Consider the following 23,526-nt stretch of genomic DNA (forward strand, 5'->3'; position numbering starts at 1 on the left):
ATGTTTTCACGTTGTCATTATGGGGTATTGTGTGTAGATGGGTGAGGAAACACAACAAAATGTGGAATAAGTCAAGGGGTATGAATACTTTCTGAAGGCACTGTAAACTTGTATGGCTCTGACTATACCAACAAAATGTGATAAACGCATTCAGTTTGACAAAATACATTGGTGGTGGTAGATCATCTTTAATTAATCAATTCAGTTGGTATAACATTTCTGCCTGTTGCCTTTTGTGGCCTTAAACAAAAAATTGTATTGAAAAAAGCGAACTTACAAAACAAAGTTGCAAATAATATTGGGTGTAAGAGCAAAGCAGAACAACCTGTGTTGAAAATGATTGGTATTTTACGTTTTATTAAATCCAAAACAGGTTTTTCACCCTCTACATTTTTACATGATGTTGAATTTCTGCGTTATTCTTAATGACAGAGGCCAGCCTTATGACCTTGATCTCAGGTGCATCATGACCCCTTCTGTAGTCCCATATATGTACTCAGGGGAGAGCAGCCTGGTGGGTTTGTTGTAGATAAGGTAGCGGTTGAGATGGCGCTCCTCTTGCCACGCTGCCTCTATGCCATTAACCCTGTCTCTGTCCAGGTGCTCCTGGCATGTCCTAGTCAGCTTGTGGACCTCCTCCACAGTACCTCCAAACACTGCTCCGGCATAGTAGAAGTCCCTCTCATTCAGGGGCACAAAGGATAATGAGGCAGGACTGCATTCGTAGGGGAACTTGTCCCGGCTCTCATAGTAGTAAGATAGGTGAACTGCAGCGACAAGCCGAGCGCCTCAGCTTCCCAGCGCTGGTGAAACTTCATGTCCACGTCCAGACAAAACAGGAAGTGGGCCTCTTTTCGAATCCTCTCTTCTTATATGGTTTTCTTAATGAATTCTATCCTCCTGCTAGCGTATAAACCTGGGTACCAGGATCAGGTTAAGGGACATCCCAGAGGCCAGGGGTATGGCTGGAACCTCCTGGGGTTGGTCACTGAATATATAATAGTGGACTCTGAACCCAACCAAATAGTTATACTCTGCCATCGCCAAAAATGTCCCAAGGAAGCGAATGTACCTGCCAATCAGATCAAATAAAATGTAAATAAAGTTATAAAAAGAAAAATGGGTATTATAATAAAGCAAAACCTTGAAAACAACTCACATTTGGTTTAATTCATTAGTATCTATTTACTTTCCAACAGCGAAAACCATAGTTGCTATAGTGAGGTTTTTGATACATGTTGTCAATTATGTCTGAATTGAAGGTGCTCTCCCAGATGACAGGTGCCAACCACGGCAACACTGTCAGAACGTCTGCTCCCCTGCAGTGTATGAGGAAGTCACATACAGAGAATCATGATAATAGAAAACACTATATTCTACATTTGGCCTATTGCTTTTCTTTTTCTATTCATTTTAAGGAATTCATAATTTTATGTTTGCAAACATAGTGAATTAACTGTTACCTTGGATTCCTACATTTGGGCTGTGTGTAGACACGTCTAAAAAGAAAACAATTGATTTAATTCCAAGAATGGAAATTAGATTTTACATTACTGAAATGACATTGAATGACTCACCCATCAGGAGAGGTGACCTCTACTTTTATTTCTCCAGGTTTCTTTGACATCCATTTTCTTTCCTTGCCCAATGATCGATTGATCCCTGACTCTGAAAAATGTCAATGATGGCCATAGTGCTTGAATATTAAACATATAATTGAGTGGAAGAGACATTTGAGAAGGGAACTGGACACTCAGGGTTAATAGTATGTCCCATAGGCAGTGCTTGACTTGGACTGAAATTATATTTAGGTGCAGGAGCTCCACAATACTTTTGAGCTAGTATTCTATAAGAGGAACAGGAGCTCAAGCAGTAGAACATTCTGGGTGCCGGTACTCAGCTCCGGTGAGCTCCTGCCCAAGTCAAGCACTGCCCATAGGAGTGCACACTTGCCCCCTTGTTGTAGTAGTTGAAGAGATTTCAAGTGAGACTGATGCTATTGTACTATAAGAGAGAGTAGAATTGTGCATGATGAAGATGCATTATCTGTTTTAGAGTTGGCCAGATAACCACATAGCAAAGTTAGTATTGTTAATTCCAAATTAAATTATTTATTCATGTTGAATATTAAGAGCCATACCTAAAAGTCTACCAAACAAACATACAGCACATGCAGAGGATCCCACAAAGTTAAGCAGAGGGATAATTCAATTTAAAATGAATGTTGTCCCTCACCACTTATCATTCAGTATCAGTAGACTGCTATTCCCTTAAGTGCAAGATCAGTGTGCTCTTACCCAAAAATCCCTGTTGTCCCGATGGCTAACTGGGAAGACCTAACACGTGTCATGCTTCTATGAATGAGTACAAACGTACATTTTAATTAAGAAGCTCTCTATCATATCAATTTTATTAAACCAAGATTGATTTCTAGAACATCACAAACACAAAATAGAAGATTTTGCATACCTTATTTTCTGACTGTGGTGCTCTTCTTCTATTGAGGATTTGTAGTGTATCAATCTTATTTTGTGCTCTACAACTGTCATCCAACAAATCCTTGGCTGCTAAAATCCAGAGCTGGGATCTTGTTAAGTTTGGATATGGGCTCTCACATTTCATATGCACATGTTTCAAAACATAATTTCATGTCAAATATCCAGATATGATATCCCTTGCATATCAGGTTTCTGATGCTCAGGATAAGGACACATATAAAATCATAATACTGTAGTATCAATGTCATGGTTTCATGTTGTAGCTCTAGCACTGTACATGTTTTGTTAGAGACATACGTGATAATGCTCTTGTTTGTGATCTCAACGTGTAATGTAATAGGTATCTAAAACTAGGTTACAGAAATGTCCAGAAATATTATATTCACCTATTAGAGAGAGAGTGAGTGTGTGTGTGTGGGATAAAACCTTGGACTTGAAATCTTCAACTTTCAGACCTTCAGGCTTTATTCCTTCAACTGTCTGTATGCAATGGCATCAGGAACATCATCTAACAGTCACATTCGCAGGAAGGTTTACAGTAATAAAAAGCTAATCATGGGTCATTTTCTTCAGAATGATAACGTTTACTTGAACAAATATAACAATTTCTACCAAAAAATATTCATACATAGATTTGTTGGATTTGGGTAGGTTATACTCTTTGCTTCATGATTTCCATGCGACAATTGATTCTCCACCACAAGCTATTGAAACATCAACTCTGGTAAAAAAAAAATGGTTTACTTATATTTCTCCACTTTTCAATTCAATGATGGTTGCCAGGAAACAAATAAACGATGCAGCAAAGTAAGGAAACGTGAATTTGAGAGTAAGATAAACTTGGCATTAGTAGGCCTCAGCAGTGATTACAACCATCTCTGTTCAGAAAACAAGTTGGATGGCTAAGTGCAGTATTTCAGTGAGAACAAACTTAGATGTATGACAATAAGAAAATAAACGTTCATAAAGAATCCTCTTCGCTCTTTAAACTTTTCTTAGATAGTGATTTTGTTTTTTTGGTATAAGTTCTTTCAGCACTGGCTTTCATAGAGTCAGAGAGAGAGAGGAACTCTCTCTTTGTCTCATCGTGGCGAAGGCGATGGGAGGCCTGGAGCCCTCAAACACTCTCCCAGAATGCAACAGCACAGTGAGACTGAGCTTAGCGCTGTGAACGGCAGGTCCCAAAAATTCAGCCAGGTGTACTCCAGCTGTCCCGGGTGTAGCTCAGCAAGCAGTGACTACTCTAAGCAGGGCGTTGGCTAGAAGGCAGCTCAGCATGGCGACCAGGCTAAGGTAGGAGGCAAAGGCACCGCTGCAGCCCCTCTCTCCCTCGCAGAGCAGCTGCTCACACAGCAGGCCCTTGTACTCCGGCAGACACAGACACTTCTGGTTCTGGAAGCAGGTGCCTCCATTCTGGCACAGCAGCATGTCGTCGTCGCAGACGTTGGCTACAAGGGGAGACAGGGAGGAGACGGAGAATAAGGAGGGAGGAAACAAAGTGAGTAGGATCACTGTGGCCCACTGAATGCCTCAAGCCTAGAAACAATACAGGATACTCTGAGAAAAGTTCTGGTTTTGGCAACAGTTACTGTACATTAACAAGACACCTGTTCTGACCTTACCTGTACAGTTCTAATTTTCTCTTGAATTAGTGATTATACAGTAAAGCTTGCCAGATTGTTACACTTCCTTGCGAAGGACTCATAGCGCTCATTGAGCATTGATTACCATTTCATTGGCAAACGACTCAACTTTAGGCTACTCTTCAGAACACTACCCTCCATTTTACTTCCCCTTCATTTTACCACCCCTTCACACGTACACACCCACAGCCACCCCCACAGCCACCCACCCCCACACACAGACACCCCCCGACACACACACAAACACACACCTACACCCCTACTTACGGGAGCAGCCTTGTCTCCAGATGTACCCAGGCAGGCAGTCCTCGCACTTCGGCCCAGTGGAGCCATCCCTACACTGGCAGTACCCTGTCTCGTTGCAGCGGGCGTGGAAGGACCCCAGCTGGTTACAGTTACACTCTGCACAAAGGGATGAACAAGGCATTGCTGTTTCAGTGAGGGTATAAATACAATACAGCACATCTAACTAAGCTCAGTGCTCATCAATCTAGTTGAAACAGCAGTGTCACTAGCCCAGGTCACATACAGTGCATTCGGAAAGTATTCAGATCCCTTGACTTATTTCACATTTTGTTACGTTACAGCCTTATTCTAAAATTGATTTTTTTTTAAAAATCCTCATCAATCTTCACACAATACCCCATAATGACAAAGTGAAAACAGGTTTTTAGACATTTTTGCAAAGATGTACATACATCAACATAAACAGGTCAGTGGTATTGGTATTATACTGATGATTCTATGCACGTTTAATGACTTTACATGAAGGAACATTGTAGGTGTTGTTTTACTTTTTTACTCCCTAAGGCGTCTCTCTCAGCCTTAGGAAACCTTGACAGCCTGAAGCATTGCTTTACCATTTCTCTGTAATATCATATTACTTTAGTACATGTCTTGTCCTTTGCCTAAAAACATTAGGCACACTTCACAGCTGTATCTTATAACACTGACACTGGATTCTGTGACAAACTTATTTGGATAAAATGTCATAAACATAGTGTTTATCATTGATAAGAGCTCAGCTGACTTCATTGTTCAAACGTTCAGCTTTTTCTCAAGGTAGGACAGGGTCGTATTCCTTCGCCACCAAACAGAAGGAAATGGACTGAAACTGGGGAACTTGCCAAGTAAGAAACTTCCAGATTTTTGTTTCCATTGCAAAACGTTGCATGTCCAAATGACCACGACCCAGTACTAACAGTACTAACAGTGTTGCTGTTGTGTGTGATAGATCCTCCAGTAGGTGGCAGTGTGTCATTCTTGCTAGGCACTGTTCAGTAATATGTGTAGTGCTATTTGTGTAGTAAAATGTTCCTAGATTGATGAATGACTCTGATGTTACTTTAAAGTAAATATAATCAAGGGTTTATAAAGGGGCTGAAAAGTGTATAAGTTCATAGACTATTTATTATAAGTATATATCAATCAGTAATAAATCATTAAACCTCATTGGTTGGAATTGTGTAATTGTAATTTTCTTGGTTTACAAATAATTTGTTTATAAATACACCTGAATGTTGCATGCTGTTTAAAATTGTTGACAGTTACATTTAATTTAGGCACTGGCTGTATTCTTTAGTTACAGTTATTTTTTCACCTTACCCAATGATAAATTGGGAGTAGAATAGGATGCATGGCATTGGGCTCCACCAAACACAATTCTAATATGGATGTGAAAAGAGCAGTTAAAGTATATTTAACAACTTAACAGTTAACATCTTTAGAAAGGGTACCTTAATGATTGTTACATATGCTGTTTAACAAACATTGTATGCTGATTCATTTAGATCCTGCAGGTGTAATTGTAATTCCTTAGCATTTTAGGCTACTATGGTAACCCTTTCTGAATAAATTATTAGCTAGCTATAATGATTCTCTTTAGCTGTTATAGGGTCAAAGGATTATGCTTTAATCCTCTTGACCTGCAAGGGGTCATACAGGAGACATCACAGATTTTCAGGTGATTAGTAGGGATTGAAGGCTTAACACAATGCTACATCTGTCTTGTCTTGATCAACTTTATCAAACATTTTCCACTGTGCATATCATTGTGTAATGTACATGAAGGAACTGAGGAGAGGTCCTGACCTATACAAACGTTGTCATCGTCCAGCTCGGCAGAGATATTCCGGAAGTATCCCAGTCGACAGTGCTGACAGTTCTGCCCCCTAGTGTTGTGTTTGCAGCTGACACATGTCACGATGTTGATAAAGTCAATATAACTGCAACGGTTCGAGTGGCCATAGCACTCACAGTCTGGCAAGGGGAAAGAGCGGAGTACGGTTAGTGGAGGAGGAGGAGGAGGAGGAGGAGGAGGAGGAGGAGGAGGAGGAGGAGGAGGAATGGTCCTATTCAAACAATTCAAACTCAGAGGTAGCACTCAAAGTTATTTACTCTACACTCTTAGAAAAAACGTTTGCAGAAGGGTTATTCGGCTGCCCCCTTAGGAGAACCCTTTTTGGTTCCAGATAGAACCATTTTTGGTTCCAGGTAGAACCCTTTTGGGTTCCATGTAGAACTCTCTGTAGAAAGGGTTCTACATGCAACCCAAAAGGGTTCTACGTGGAACCAAAAGGGTTCTATCTGCAACCAAAAAAGGTTATTCAAAGGGTTCTTTTTCTCTAAGAGTGTACCACCAAACTGTTTCACTCATCATACAAAAGCCAAATAGGCAAGACATAGCAGGCTCCATAGACCTGAATTATTCTGAGTTCAGAAACCAGTTCCTGACTTTGTGGCCCCATGGGAAATCACTTGACCTCAATAAGTCAAAATCTGCATTATTTAACCAGCTAACGATCCGGCCTCTGAATACTGTACATTGATTTACAGAGGGGTAACATGTAATTAATGGTAGAGCAAATACACCAAATAAGTTGTTTCAATTTTGTTTGCATTACAGTCTTGATCAATTGATTAATTGATTTACAGCTCAAATGGCAAATTGTTTATATGGTGTGATGAGGTGGTGATGAAGGAGTCAGGCGCAGGAGGGTAAATCACAGAATAACAGGCTTTAATCCGCAAAATACAGGTTTACGCAGAAATGCGTCAAACACACTCCAGGGCACAAAACAGGCGCACTGGAAAATACAAGTGGTCCTCTGTAGCTCAGCTGGTAGAGCACGGCGCTTGTAACGCCAAGGTAGTGGGTTCGATCCCTGGGACCACCCATACACAAAAATGTATGCACGCATGACTGTAAGTCGCTTTGGATAAAAGCATCTGCTAAATGGCATATTATTATTATCATTACAAGGCACACGGGAAAAATACTCCCGTCGATACACAATACACGAGCTCCACTGAGCTTCACTAACCTCCACAAACAAACAATCACCCACACAGACAAGGAAGCAGAGGGAACACTTATACCATAACTAATGAGGGAATAAGGACCAGGTGTGTGTGATAGAAGAAAAGACAAATAGAGTGATGATAAATGGATCGGCAGTAGCTAGTAAGCCAGTGACGCCGAACGCCGAAACCTACCCGAACAAGGAGGGGAGGCAGCCTCGGCGGAAGTCGTGACATATGGATGTCATAATGGAGCTTATTATGCTTTAGCAGTTTGTTCCATTAGCTCAGCTGGTAGAGCACGGCGCTTGTAACGCCAAGGTAGTGGGTTCGATCCCCGGGACCACCCATACACAAAAATGTATGCACGCATGACTGTAAGTCGCTTTGGATAAAAGCGTCTGCTAAATGGCATATTATTATTATTTATTATTTATACCACAAGAAGCTGAATAATGCTAATTTACAAGGAGATTTAGATGACAGTTTAGTTGTTTAATCAGGCATCATGTTACATCTCTTTGTTTAGAGGGGATTAATTATTGACACATTATTTTGAAGATGCTGCTGGTGCAATATGAAGACCTACTGTGCCACAGAGCAGAGCAGTGGGACGGGGGGCAAGAACAGCTTATCAAATATGAATGGGCCATTGGCCACTGCCTCACAAATGAATCCACAGTTCAAACAGACACTGATGACATTATACAATCAGTGGAAACACAAACTCTATAGGTTGTGAGATTTCATTAAGTTCACAATAAAAGGTAACAACAGTATTACTAAAATGGAACAGAAATTAGTTGCTTACCTTATGAAGCGAACAGAACACCAAAATGCAACAAAGAAACGCATGGAAACAACAAAAGATGAATGAATGAAGGAAAATAATGGACAAACTGGCCATTTTTCCACAGTTGTCTTGTCCAAACAGATCTAATGCTTCAGTGTGGGAAATAATTTCTTACCTTGAAACTGGACGTATGCAACCTTAGACTGGCTGTATTTAGACCCACCAGGAATCAACAGTTTGACAACCGCTTGGGAAATAAAGCATCTATTTAACTGAGTTATAGCTAAAACGAACATGCCAATGTGTACACGCCTCTACTACACAGTCGCTAAAATAAAGGGGCCACTAAAATAAAAAAACATATGCCAAAGGAACCCTGAAACACAAGAGGTTACCAACAGCTAATAGTGAGTCACTGTCAGACATCTTGCATGAGTCGAAGATAAAGACAGCATACAATCCATAAATAGTTATCAACCATGTAAATCTACCCATTAACACACAGCATTGTGCATTACAACGTTTAGTAATTAACAAAGTATAGATATTTACTCCTCTACCAGAACAACATCTCATTCCTAATCAGACAATCCATCTCACCAGCAGTAAGAGGCCTTACTTGGGATGTGTTTATTAGGGAACGCAATGGAAAAAGTCTTATAATGTTTTTACAACAGAAAACCAAATGAGCTTCAGTCTGTTTTCTTCCGTTTTAGTGCCTAATGAACACAACCCTGAAGTGATAGTAATCACCGTCCAAAGCTAGTTTTCAATACTGGTTAATCTACAGCTGCTGAGTGGAGTCTGAGTGGTGACAGAGTCACCCGCACAATACTATGTGGCCCATTCTGTAACGCATGGTCCTTGTCAACAACAAAAATACATTAGCTGCGCTAGGTTTCACACACACACAAAAAAACCACTCCTAATGCATGTTAGCAGCCTGGTGCTTTGAGTCAATAGACTCATGAAACCATGGATCAGGTATGTTACTGGGACATGGGCTCATCCAAGAAATGTCTCAAGGCTTTTCCGCTCCTATTTTGTCCATCAATTATCTATTTGCACTCTGAACCCCCAGTGGGGATGTTTTCCTATAGCAACCAGGCGACTAACACGTCAACTTCAACCCCATTGCTGAGTCACCGTGAGTGGGTTCAGGTAATTCAAAATGGATGGTTACCGACACCGCTACAAATTTACATGCTAATGATAACAAAGTTAGCATACAGTACAAACACTACTAGACTACCGTTGATCAATATACCTTTTTTTCTCTCTTTCTTATTCTCCTCCTCTTTGCTTTCCCATTTGGCTTCAGTTATGGGGGCAACTGTGTACACCAGAGAGAATGTGAGAGATCAGAAAAAAAGAGCAACTTCAAACTGTTTACTCATTCTTTATTAGTGTCGAATGAACCTTTTAGGTATTGTCCCAACCATTTGATGAAGCCATTAAGGCAACACCTCGTATGAAGGTCATAACACCTTCCTGACAGGACTGCATATTAGCAGATACAGACTGCCTACACAACTGCATAGTAGAGGATAACATTGTTCATTCTAAATGTGGTTCCTTCAATATTTGCAGTGTTACCATAGTTTACTGATAGAATATGCGTAAACTTCTAAATGGAAAAATAAAAGGGTATTGTTGCTATAGCACAATCACCTGAATCAGGAGCTGGATCACCTGAATCGGGAATTGGATCAACTGAATCAGGAGCTGGATCACCAGAATCAGGAACTGGATCAACTGAATCAGGAGCTGGATCAACTGAATCAGGAGCTGGATCACCTGAATCAGAAGCTGGATCAACTGAATCAGGAGCTGGATCACCTGTGTCAGGAGATGGGGTAGCAGGATCTGGATCTGCGGAAGATGAGTCTGGAGCTGTAGTAACTACATCAGGTGCCTGGGTAGTAGCATCAGATGTTGAGGTATCTGTGTCAGGGGATGGAGCAGCTGCATCTGGTGTAGATGTGTCTGGTGCTTGGGCGGTATCTCCACCCAGTGCCCGGGAAAGAGGTTCAGGTGCTGAAGTAACTGTGTCGGGAGGTGGAGGAACTACTCCCGGTATTGAAGTAGATCCATCAGGTGCTGCGGTAAATCCATTTATTAGTGGTGTTACTACATCAGATGCTGGAGTAACTGTGTCCGATGCCAGAAAGGGCACACCTGATGTTGAAGTGAATACAGCAGATGCTGAGGTAACAGTGCCAAAAGTTGTGGTAAATATGTCAGATGTTGGAGTCACTGTGTAAAATGTTGTAGAACTTGTGCCAAATGTAGTACTTGTGTAAAATGTTGTAGCATTTGTGTCAGATTTTGTAGTAGTTCTGCCAAATGTAGTGCTTGTGTCAAATGTAGAACTTGTGTCAGTTGCTGTAGAACTTGTGTCAAATGAGGTACTTGTGTCAGATGTTGTAGTACTGGTGTCAGATGCTGTGGTACTGGTGTCAGATATTGTAGTACTTGTGTCAGGTGATGTGGTACTGGTGTCAGATGATGTGGTACTGGTGTCAGATGATGTGGTACTGGTGTCAGGTGATGTGGTACTGGTGTCAGATGATGTGATACTGGTGTCAGGTAATGTGGTACTGGTGTCAGATGATGTGGTACTGGTGTCAGGTGATGTGGTACTGGTGTCAGAAGTCACTGTGTAAGAAGTTGTCGTTGTGCTGTCTAGTGTTTGAGTAAATCCATCTGATGTTGGAATGGTTGCATCAAATGATGGTATGACTGAGTCAGATGTGGCGTCAGCTGCTTCAGATGATTGAGTAACTGCAATTGTGTACAGAAAAATCATGAGTTGTCAAGATGGCATATTAACCACTTACAGTTGAAGTCAGAAGTTTACATACACCTTAGCCAAATACATTTAAACTCAGTTTTTCACAATTCCTGACATTTAATCCTAGTAAAAATTCCCTGTCTTAGGTCAGTTAGGATCACCACTTTATTTTAAGAATGTGAAATGTCAGAATAATAGTAGAGAGAATTTTTTATTTCAGCTTTTATTTCTTTAATCACATTCCCAGTGGGTCAGAAGTTTACATACACTCAATTAGTATTTGGTAGCATTGCCTTTAAATTGTTTAACTTGGGTCAAACGTTTCAGGTAGCCTTCCACAAGCTTCCCACAATATGTTGAGTGAATTTTAGCCCATTCCTCCTGACAGAGCTGGTGTAACTGGTCAGATTTGTAGGCCTCCTTCCTCGCACACACTTTTTCAGTTCTGCCCACACATTTTCTATAGGATTGAGGTCAAGGCTTTGTGATGGCCACTCCAATACCTTGACTTTGTTGTCCTTAAGCCATTTTGCCACAACTTTGGAAGTATGCTTGGGGTCATTGTCCATTTGGAAGACCCATTTGCAACCAAGCTATAACTTCCTGACTGATGTCTTGAGATGTTGCTTCAATATATCCACATAATTTTCCTTCTTCATGATGCCATCTATTTTGTGAAGTGCACCAGTCCCTTCTGTAGCAAAGCACCTCCATAGCATGATGCTGCCACCCCCGTGCTTCACGGTTGGGATGGTGTTCTTCGGCTTGCAAGCTTCCTCCCCCTTTTTTCTCCAAACATAACGATGGTTATTATGGCCAAACAGTTCTATTTTTGGTTCATTAGACCAGAGGATATTCTCCAAAAAGTACGATCTTTGTCCCCATGTGCAGTTGCAAACTGTAGTCTGGCTTTTTTATGGAGGTTTTGGAGCAGTGACTTCTTCCTTGCTGAGCGGCCTTTCAGGTTATGTCGATATAGGACTCGTTTTACTGTGGATATAGATACTTTTGTACCTGTTTCGTCCAGCATCTTCACAAGGTCCTTTGCTGTTGTTCTGGGATTAATTTGCACTTTTCGCACCAAAGTACGTTAATCTCTAGGAGACAGAACGCGTCTCCTTCCTGAGCGGTATGACGGCTGCGTGGTCCCATGGTGTTTATACTTGCGTACTATTGTTTGTACAGATGAACGTGGTACTTTCAGGCGTTTGGAAATTGCTCCCAAGGATGAACCAGACTTGTGGAGAATTTTCTTTCTGAGGTCTTGGCTGATTTCATTTGATTTTCCCATGATGTCAAGCAAAGAGGCACTGAGTTTGAAGTTAGGCCTTGAAATACATCCACAGGTACACCTCCAATTGACTCAAATGATGTCAATTAGCAGAAGCTTCTAAAGCCATGTCATCATTTTCTGGAATTTTCTAAGGTGTTTAAAGGCACAGTCAACTTAGTGTATGTAAACTTCTGACCCACTGGAATTGTGATACAGTGAATTATAAGTGAAATAATCTGTCTGTAAACAATTGTTGGAAAAATTACTTGTGTCAGTAGATGTCCTAACCGACTTGCCAAAACTATAGTTTGTTAACAAGAAAATTGTGGAGTGTTTGAAAAACCAGTTTTAATGACTCCAACCTAAGTGTATGTAAACTTTTGACTTCAACTGTATATCTATAATATGTTGATGTTGGCTCGCTGGCATTGTCCTGTGATATTTACAGGATTCAAGTTTCCCCCATTTCAGTCTGTATCAGTAGAAATGGGATACCCCATGCCCTGATATCATCACTTCCATTGCATCTGCCCTGTGGCCCATCCTCAAGGACAGTGTTCTGTGCCTCCATCCTGTTATGGTTTCATGTATCTATCTATCTATCTCCACGGGCTCCATAATTTTGCCTGTTTTGCTCTCCCTTACCACGACCTGTCTTCCCTCGGCTTGTGAAATATTTAGCAGCTCTTCATTCAATTGGTATTCAGAAATAGATAAGAAATGCTTGAGCTTTGGTCCCCAGCACATTAATGCTAGCTCAACCTTGTGCTCCAGAAAGAGATGATGTTACACAATGATAGCGTATTTAATGATTTATCGCCCCTGGCTGCTGACTGTGTCCAGTGGCAGCACTTTCCCTGTACGGTGTGAGGTATAGCACCGGCTGGGCGGGCAGCACACAATACACCGGTGGATATAATCAGACCCTTGCTAAGCAGGAGGAAGGTGGTAAGGGGGCAACAAACAGAATGGTCATTTGATTCAAATGTCAAATGCCACAAAGCACTTTGGGGTCATTTTTATTGCAGGTGATAGGAAATGTCCTGTTGCATTCCTTTTCCTATCAAACATTCCCAAGGGAATCAAAGTAGCTGCATTCATCTGTGTTCTAGAAATCCCTGGGATAAGATCAACATGCTGCCAGTTCCTGAGAAATAGTGAGCCTGCTGGGAATTTAATCTTCCAAACAAGAGAGTAGAAAACACCTGGCCAACTTCTCACCTTCAGTATTTGCAAACTGTCTCTGTCAAAATAGACCCCCAAAAAACAGCATAGAATGATAGATTTACCTTATCAACATTGGTCCTGTCAAAGTATGCATTCCATACTCTCAAAACTCCCCTATTCACTCCCACTGTCACTGTCTCTATATATCTGGGGGTTACAAATGTGGGCTCTGTACAGTGAGTAGAACAACAAGGCTCTGTTCTAATACTCACCCAGGCTCTGGGGGACGCTACTAAGTGTAAGCTAGTAGCTGACACCGGACAGGAAACCCTCAAATGTAAATAGCCTAGCACATGGAGATGTTAACAGGGCAGCATCATGGCCCATATACCGTACCGTGCCTTAAGGACTACTTTAGCCCAGTAATCATGTTTAATCTCTTTACCCCAGTGCAACCTCCGGGGAGATTAAGGCACTCTATGGCCTCCAGCAGTCGTGATCCACACTGGAAGAGGTTAATGGGGGTAAATAGGGGGTCTACTGGCTTCTTTGAGTTTTCTCTGCCAAACAGTGAGGATTTCTGCTTCTCCTGCCTGTCACTCTTACACATCTGTTTCAAGTAAGGCTTGTTTCGCTATCCTTATAGTCCCAAATGTTTGTAAAATGTACTAAATGATAGGTCACAGAAAGATCTATGTGACTATCGGTATGTCCAAAGTGGATGCATTTCAAGAATAGTCAAAATCTCTAAACAATATCAAAAGACATTTAGAGAAAAAAATATTATTTGAGGTGTCAAAGCTCATGTAGTGTAAGGGTAAGAGGTCAGAGGTCAGGGATTCTTCCGGTGTATCTGGGTACTTACCTTTCGGCTGCGCTTCCACTGTGGTTGTGGGGGGCATTACCTCCAGGGGGGGCGAGGTCACTGTGTTTAAGGATGGACTATCTGTCTGGTCGGGCCAGGCAGAGACTGGTACAGTGGCTGGTATAGTTGAGGTTTGGTCAGTTGCCACAAGCAGCACTTGAGGAAGCAATTGGAGAGCATTTACTGAGCCAGTAATGAGGTAGTTAGATTGAGAGGTTTATTGTGTTTTCATAAGGCAGTTATTCTTTCATTAACTTCAACAGCTACACACCAATGCTCTCCCGATGTTGTCTAGCATCATATTACAACTGCAATCCTAGTGTGTGCCTAGTAAGACTAAAAGTACCCCAACTAAAATACTTTGAATTCATATACAGTTTGAGTTGATCATACTCTATACTACTACTACTACTACTATTACTACTACTACTACTACTACTACTACTACTACTACTACTACTACTACTACTACTACTACTACTACTACTACTACTACTACTATTACTACTACTACAACTACTACTACTACTACTACTGTACAACTAGGGTACCTACTAATGCCTAGAGCCTTGTGTTCATCTCACTAGTTTCCCACCTGGTGTGTCAGTGAGGGAGTCACTGAGCTGCGTGCTGGATGCGCTGGATGTGGGACCCACCACAGCTGTCACTGTGTCAGTGAAGCTGGTGGTGTCTATTTGGCACAGAAATGATGGGGGTCATATAGTGTCTCGTAAGGGTCTGACATTTTGAAGTATTCTAACAATGAATGCTATGCTTCTAACTAAAGGTACATTGGCTGAGAGACAGAAATACAGGCACACACAAATGAATGCACGCACACATAAACACACAAACACACACACACACACGTGCACGCATGCAAACATGCCAACACATACACACACACATAATATTGGTTTCTTTGCGCTTGGCCTATAACCAAATCATGTTTTCATTATCCTGTATGTCCAATATTTCAATCATACTAATATTATGCATCAACGTCAACATGGTTCAGGTGTAGCACTAAGCGTGGAGTCTCCCTATAGCGTAATCAGGCGTGGCAGAGAGGAGCGACTCGCCCTCCTCCTGTGGATGGGTGAATTGGGATTCAGTGGGGCGCACTCGGAACAGTGGGAGCATTCCTGCTGTCTGGCATGCTGATGTTTTATTAAAGCAGCATCCCTCCCTGGTGGTTGATCATTAGCACATGGCCAAAGGGACACACTCTCAATTCAATCTTTACTTAAAAAGAGGCCTAATTATCAGCCGGGACAAGTTTTTACATGCTGGGCACCAGGCACAAGCGCATATCATTAAGGAAATGCTTGTGCATGTACTTTGGGACAACTGCTGGAGCATATCTTAGTGGCATCAATGTGGGGAATTAAATTCTGTTCTGTATTTACATATCTGAATACTATGTGCCAGAAGTAACATCATGGCTTCGTTAGGGTGGGGTATTAGTGACAAATGGCCGTGCTGAAACCACATGTCTGCTGGAGGTGAATTTACCTGTGGTAAACTATCTGGGCTACATGGGACCCACACGTATGTAGAGCAGAGGTAGGCACTGAGGCAAGTCACAATTCACATGTACTGCAGCTGTGGGGTTCCATGAAGGTTGGGAGATTGGGACAGCTTTCCCCTAACCCCTTCCCTCTCCCCCCACTTACCATCTGCCACAATGACCAACCAGTTTAGAGAATAATCTTTACCAGAGAAGATATGTTCCCTGAATGATATCCCTAGATCATATATCACTCTCAGCCTCTTGATGGTGGAGTTACACTGATGTGTCTGTGTGTATATGTGTGTGTTTGTGTGTGTGTGTGTGTGTGTGTGTGTGTGTGTGTGTGTGTGTGTGTGTGTGTGTGTGTGTGTGTGTGTGTGTGTGTGTGTGTTCTGTGTGTGTGTGTTTGAAGGTGATGTAAACAAACTCTACTACAATGTGCCAGTGCTTGGATTTGTCATCGGTCATCCATAAATGCAATGAATTTCACCTCGTACATATGGTATAGTAAATGCTATCACAACTGTATTGTGAATGCTTTATAGTATTAATGTCTAAAAAGATTGCCCTTGGTGGGAATCTATTGTACAGTATGCGCTATTTCTGGTGAGAATGGAGGGATATAAATATGAATCACTCATCCCTCCATCATTCCAACCTTTCTCCCTCCTCCCTCCCAGAGACAGGGAAAGGTTCTGTCACCGCAAGGAATCTCACCTTGGAGAACCATGCCGCTGTGATACAGGGATCATGTGTGAAATGAATATGAAATAGAATGATACAGCCATCCTCTGTTATAATCAATCTTTAATCACCTATAATCTTATGGTAGGGACTGACTACAAACCTGGAATTGATAGGAACCCCACCAAGACCTGTATTCATAAAGCGTCTCAGAGCAGGACTGCTGATCTAGGATCAAGAACTCCCCTGTTCATAATCATATTCATTATTAAGTCTAAGCCGTTGGGGGTGGTCATACTATGGATCATTTAGCTATTTGGCTATGTAGGTATCTACTCACTACTTAAAGGAAAGGCGCTGGATTGGGCCACGGCAGTCTGGGATGGAGAGGAGGGAGTGGCACTACCCTACCCCACCTTCCTCGCTCGGTTCAGGGCGGTGTTTGATCATCCAATGGAGGGAAAGGACGGGGGTGAGTGTCTCCTCCATCTACAACAGAGAGAGGGGCCCGCGTCCGAGTACGCTCTGAGCTTTCGCACGGTGGCGGCATCTTCCAGCTGGAATGAGCGTGCTCTGTGCACGGCCATCAGGAGAGGCTTACGGGAGGACATCAAGATGGAATGTCGGGACGACGAGATGGACCTTGATACCCTCATCACCACGTCCATCGGTCTTGACGACATGATGAGAGAGAGATGCCGTTTCCAACACCTCCCGGAGCCTCGACGCTCACCCCATCTGAGCTATGGAAGCCGCCCTGCTTCCGAGTCATCACCCATGGAGGTGGGCAGCACCCCCTACACCACCACGGACCACAGATCTCCTGGCGGCTCCCTATCTAGGCGGTATGACTCCCGTCGCCGCTCTGTGAGTGCTACGTCAGCTCCTATCACAAAACCATTGTTTTTAGTTCCCATAACGATGACTGGTTATTCCTTCTCTTCCATTTCTACTGCTAAGATAGATTCCGGATCAGCGGGGAACCTTATAGATAGGGAGCTGGTCTCTGAATGGGGGTTGCCCACTGTGCCACTGCCATTTCCGCTACATGTCACCTCACTGGACAATAAACCCCTTGGACCAGGCACCATTACGCACGTCACTCTCCCCATCATCATCACCAATCCCACACTACCGGAGCACCACGAGGAGCTGTCATTCCACATCGTCACGTCACCCCTTCACCGGATCGTCTACCTCATGCCAGAAGACCTGCCTGGGGATCGTGCCTGCCGGTGGTTTGTTGTTCCACGTCAGTGGAGAGTCAGGAGTCCGCCCTCCAGCCCAACATTCCACGTGAGTATCCAGATCTCTCTGATGTCTTGTCTTCATTAAAGGCTACGTGTCTCCCTCCTCACAGGCCCTGGGACTGCGCCATTGACCTGCTGGAGGGACAACACCCCCCGAAGAGTCGCATTTACCCCCTTTCCATGGTGGAGACTGAGACCATGGAGAAGTATGTGGTGGAGACCCTGAAACAGGGGTTCATCAGACGCTCTACCTCTCCTGCCTCCGCCAGCTTCTTCTTCATGGCCAAAAAAGACGGACGACTGAGACCATGCATTGACTACAGGGGGCTGAACGCAGTCACCACCAAGTACCGGTACCCCCTCCCTCTGGTTCCGTTGGCCATCAAGCAGCTACGAGGGACCCGATACATTACCAAGTTGGATCTGAGGAGTGCCTACAACCTGATCCGAATCCGGGAAGGAGACGAGTGGAAGACGGCATTTAGCACTACCTCAGGCCACTATGAATACTGTGTCATGCCCTACGGCCTCGCCAATGCACCTTCTGTGTTCCAGTCCTTCGTCAATGACTTGTTCCAGGACATGCTGAGTAGACAGGTGGTGGTGTACATCGACAATATCCTGATCTACTCGGCTACGTTCGAGGAGCACATCAGGGACGTCCGAGCTGTCCTACTCCGCCTCCGGGAACACAGCCTGTTGGTGAAGGGGGAGAAATGCGAATTCCACCAACAGGCCATCTCCTTCCTGGGATACCAGATCAGTCCTCAGGGGGTGTTCATGGAAGGAGTGAAGACGGACGCCATCAGGTCATGGCCAGTTCCCACCACCATGAAGGGCCTACAGAGCTTCCTGGCCTTCGCTAATTTCTACCGGCGTTTCATCAGGTCCTTCAGCTCCATAGCCACCCCGCTCACCTCTCTCCTTAAGGGTGGGCCTCAGAAGCTGGCCTGGAACTCTGATGCTGACACTGCCTTCAAGAGGCTGAAGGAGAGGTTCACAACAGCGCCCATCCTAAAACACCCAGATCCATCTCGTCCTTTTATCCTGGAGGTGGGTGCGGTCCTCACCCAGCGGCACGGTAAGCCTGAGAAAATATATCCCTGTGCCTTTTTCTCTAAAAAACGTACCCCCGCAGAGAGGAACTATGGAGTTGGAGACAGGGAGCTGTTGGCGGTGGTCCTCACTCTGAAGGAATGGAGACACTGGCTGGAGGGCGCAGTCCATCCATTCTGGATTCTTACTGACCACCGGAATTTGGAGCACATATGGGCAGCGAAACGGATGAACTCTCGTCAAGCGAGGTGGGCCCAATTCCTCACTCGCTTCCAATTAATTCTGTCCTACTGCCCAGGATCCCAGAATGTGAAGGCCGACGCACTCTCCAGGATGCACCATACCGGAGAAAGGAAGGATCTGGGGGATCCTATCCTGCCCTCGTCTCTCATCATTGCACCTGTCGTTTGGGATGTGGACGAAGACATCCGCCTGGCGGCTCAGGAGGACCCAATGCCTGCCAACGGCCCTCCGGGGCGCGTGTATGTACCCACCAGTGTCCGTGACTGCCTGCTGATCTGGGCGCACACTACCCTTATGGCAGGGCACTCTGGTATTACGCACACCCTGCATTCTCTAGCCCAAAAATACTGGTGGCCCACCTTGGTTCCTGATGTCTCCCGCTATGTCAACTCCTTTTCCGTATGTCACCTCGGAACGCCCCGGCAGGCAAACTAGTTCCTCTTCCAGTGCCTCAGCGACCTTGGTCACACCTGTCCATAGACTTTCTCACCGACCTTCCACGTTCTGATGGCTTCACCACAGTCATGGTGGTCATAGATCGGTTCTCCAAATCATGCCATTTTTTGCCACTAACTGGTCTTCCTTCTGCTCTCCAGGTTGCTGAGGTCCTGTTCCAACAGGTCTTCCGGCATTATGGACTTCCGGAGGACATCGTCTTGGACCGTGGCCCCCAATTCACCTCCCGAGTGTAGAAGGCTTTCCTGGAGAAGATTGGGGCCACGGCCAGCCTCACTTCCGGGTATAGGCCTCAGTCAAATGGGCAGGTGGAGCACATGAATCAGGAGCTGGGTAGGTTTCTTCGTTGCCACTGTCAGGACCAGCAGGGTGAGTGGGCGAGGTTTCTTCCCTGGGCAGAATATGCCCAGAACTCCCTCGTTCACTCCTCCATGGGTCTCACTCCCTTCCAGTGCGTCCTGGGGTACCAGCCGGCTCTGGCCCCTTGGACACCCAGCCAGACCGATGCGCCCGCTGTCGACGAGTGGTTCCACAGGGCCAGGCAGGTCTGGGATGCCGCCCATGTCCAGAGGGCCATTCGTCAGCAGAAGGACCAAGCCGATCACCACTGCAGTGAGGCCTCTGTATTCCAGCCTGGGGATCGTGTCTGGCTGTCCACAAAGAACCTCCCTCTCCGCCTGCCCTGCAAGAAACTGAGCCCCTGGTTTGTGGGGCCATTTAAGGTCCTCCGGTGGATAAATGAGGTATCATACCGGCTGCTCCTTCCTCCTCACTACTGTGTCTCACCCACTTTTCATGTGTCTCTCCTCAGGCCGGTGATTCCTGGTCCTCTGGCGGAAGCAGTCCCCCGGGGTATGCCTCCTCCGCCCCTGGACATTGACGGGAGTCCAGCGTATGGGGTGAGGGACCTGCTGGACTCCAGGTTCCGTGGGGGACGGCTCCATTACCTGGTGGACTGGGAGGGGTATGGTCCTGAGGAGAAGAGCTGGGTTCCGGCTGGGGACGTTCTGGACCCCAACCTAATTTGGGTCTTCCACCGGCTGGAGCCGCGCGTCCAAGGGGGGGTACTGTCACGTCTCCTCCCGTTGCTCCCCTCCAGCACTCTGATTTGTGGAAAGCGGAAACCAACAGAATCTCCCCTTTCCATAGAGTGGTCATAATAGTTTTTAGGTGAAACCGTTCGGATGCTACAGACGTTTTTGTGAGAAGACAGATTTTCGTGATGTCTCATGGTATGACAAAACACCGCTCTAGCTCTGCCACCTTTCACCGCAGACGCAGAAGTGCGATATCGGTGGACGCTTGGATTGAGTGCAAAAAAAAGTTTAAACTGACAGATTTTAATGGGGATTTCTTTAATTATGTTACTTACACGCAATCGACTCTAGGGGGATTTTATAATACAAATATTTCATACTGTTCTTAGATCAGCCTTCCAAGTCGAGAAAAGGCTGCCTTTGTACTTTAACAAGCAAGCAGAATTAATTTGGAGAAAAAAATGTTTGACTGCCAAGCATCGTAGGTGGATGTAGGGTAGAATCTAATCTCATACCATTCATTTTGAGCTAATTCATAATTGTCTACTCAGTACAGATGTAGGATCTTAATTTGATCACTCTTTTGTTGCTGAGAATTTTCCTGCACAGCAAGAAATGCAAACTTGTAGTGTATTTATCAACCCCTACAAAAAATGTCCATTATAATCCACATAATAATTCACATTTCCTGTTGTTGCAGGATTATTTCCTGCTGTAGCAAACTGTCTCAAACCATATGAACTCTCCATTCCGATGCTCGTGACATGACAGAGAAAGATATCAGAGCAAGGTGCTTAAAAATAAACATGGATGACCTTTCCTCTTAAGTATTGATATTGAGCATATTCCATAATTCATCAGGACAAATGGGGGGTGACATGTCCAGGGACGGATTTAGAAATCATAGGCCCCAAGGCTTTGTTTTTTTTATAGCCCCAACCCACCAAACTGTGTGTTTTTCCCTCGATTGTATTTCGAAATCTGCAAAAGGCAAACCAACAGCCGCAACCAACCATAGAAATATAATCCATAGATGGCAGTTCCCATTCAAGTTAGGACTGGCATCCATTGCTAGTGTACTCATAAGTTTAATTGCCAGGGTAAGAGGTTAGTGTGATGAGTGTGATTAGAAGGAGTCAGGCGCAGGAGGGTAAATCACAGAATGCAGAGTTTATTCCGTCGTACACAGTTGCGCTGGATAGTGAAAACAAAATACAGGCACAGGGGAACAATCTACCCCGGCAATACAAGGTAAGTGTAGCTCCAACAAAATAGAGGCACAGGGGAACAATCTACCCCGGCAATATAAGGTACGAATAGCTCCACCGAGCTACACTCAACTCACATAAAACAATCACCCACAAGGACAAGGGGGCAGAGGGAACACTTCTACACGGACTAATGAGGGGATAAGAACCAGGTGTGTGTAATTGACAAGACAAGACAAATGGAATGATGATATATGGAGCGGTAGTGGCTAGTAAGCCGGTGACGACGAATGCCGAAACCTGCCCGAACAAGGAGTGGAGGCAGCCTCGGCGGAAGTCGTGACAGTACCTCCCCCCCCTTGACGCACAGCTCCAGCAGCGTGCCGACCCTGGCCTCGGGACGGCCAGGTGGACGCGGAGCAGGGCGAGCCGGATGGCGACGGAGGAAATCCCGCAACAGGGAGGGATCGAGGATATCCCTCACCGGGACCCAGCACCGTTCCTCCGGACGGCGTGCTGCTGGAGCTGCGCGTCAAGGGGGGAGGGGGATACTGTCACGACTTCCGCCGAGGCTGCCTCCCCTCCTTGTTCGGGCAGGCTTCGGCATTCGTCGTCACCGGCTTACTAGCCACTACCGCTCCATATATCATCATTCCATTTGTCTTGTCTTATCAATTACACACACCTGGTTCATATCCCCTCATTAGTCCGTGTAGAAGTGCTCCCTCTGCCCCCTTGTCCTTGTGGGTGATTGTTTTATGTGAGTTGAGTGTAGCTCGGTGGAGCTATTCGTACCTTGTAGATTGTTCCCCTGTGCCTGTATTTTGTTGGAGCTACCCGTACCTTGTATTTGCTGGGGTAGATTGTTCCCCTGTGCCTGTATTTTGTTGTCGCTATCCAGCGCAACTGTGTACGACGGAATAAACTCTGTATTCGGTGATTTACCCTCCTGCGCCTGACTCCTTCTAATCACACTCATCACAGAATCACCCACCCGCTATGGAGTCAGCGGGAGAGGAGCGCATGCCTGCCTCTACTGAGCCACACACACATATACACAGGTCAGAAATCACTAGGCCATGGGAGACTCATACCAAAACACACGGAAAGCAAATGTTTACAAAAAATTATGATATCTCTACTTCTCTGATAACACACATGCAGATATGAATATGTTCTATTCTTTCCAGTATGCTATGCATCACAAACTACTGTAGGGGTGGGGGTTGGTAAAAACTATGTGGGTGAGCTATACAACACTCATACTCAACCAGCCACTTTACTACTACACACTAAATGACCAAGCTTTCTGAGACAAAGATGAATCAACTCCTCTCTTCTCCTTTGTGCTTCATCAACATTATAGCCTTCCCTTTCAGCTTTGCGGCACTACACATTTCCTGGTCATCAGGAATGCACAGGGGACACATTATACTGTATGTGCTGCTTTAGTAAATGTACTCTGGTTTAAAAGTCAATAGGAGGCAGGAGGTTGATGAGCTCTCAGACTATGTCTGCGTCTGAAATGGCACCATGTATCTGTCATATAGGGAGGATTCCGACCCGAGTTACAGTAAGTGCGCTTAAATGGAACGTACAGTGGCTTTCGAAAGTATTCACCCCACTTGGCATTTTTCCTATTTTGTTGCCTTACAACCTGGAATTAAAATTGATTTTGGGGGGGGGGTTGTATCATTTGATTTACACAACATGCCTACCACTTTGAAGATGCAAAATATTTTTTAT

The 23,526-nt window shown here is 44.5% G+C and overlaps 1 protein-coding gene and 1 pseudogene across 2 annotated transcripts in view; both read right to left on the reverse strand.

The window, feature by feature from the left end:
- Positions 1 to 441: 441 nt before the first annotated feature.
- On the reverse strand, positions 442 to 1,581 carry LOC311140888 (globoside alpha-1,3-N-acetylgalactosaminyltransferase 1-like; annotated as a pseudogene). Its single transcript has 2 exons — positions 1,578 to 1,581; positions 442 to 865 (listed from the first exon to the last, which is right to left on the reverse strand). The product of its transcript is annotated as a globoside alpha-1,3-N-acetylgalactosaminyltransferase 1-like (transcript).
- A 2,141-nt stretch (positions 1,582 to 3,722) lies between these two features.
- LOC311141271 (netrin-G2-like) overlaps positions 3,723 to 23,526 on the reverse strand; it is a gene marked incomplete at both ends in the record, with an annotated part of 84,164 nt that continues 64,360 nt past the window's right edge. Inside the window, 3 exons of the mRNA XM_084176541.1 lie at positions 3,723 to 3,946; positions 4,409 to 4,543; positions 6,233 to 6,400. Coding sequence (XP_084032667.1) covers positions 3,723 to 3,946; positions 4,409 to 4,543; positions 6,233 to 6,400 — 527 coding nt within the window. The remainder of the gene's footprint in view (positions 3,947 to 4,408; positions 4,544 to 6,232; positions 6,401 to 23,526) is intronic.

The sequence above is a fragment of the Coregonus lavaretus genome (genome assembly GCF_964263955.1).
Source record: "Coregonus lavaretus genome assembly, chromosome: 14".
Lineage (NCBI taxonomy): Eukaryota > Metazoa > Chordata > Actinopteri > Salmoniformes > Salmonidae > Coregonus > Coregonus lavaretus.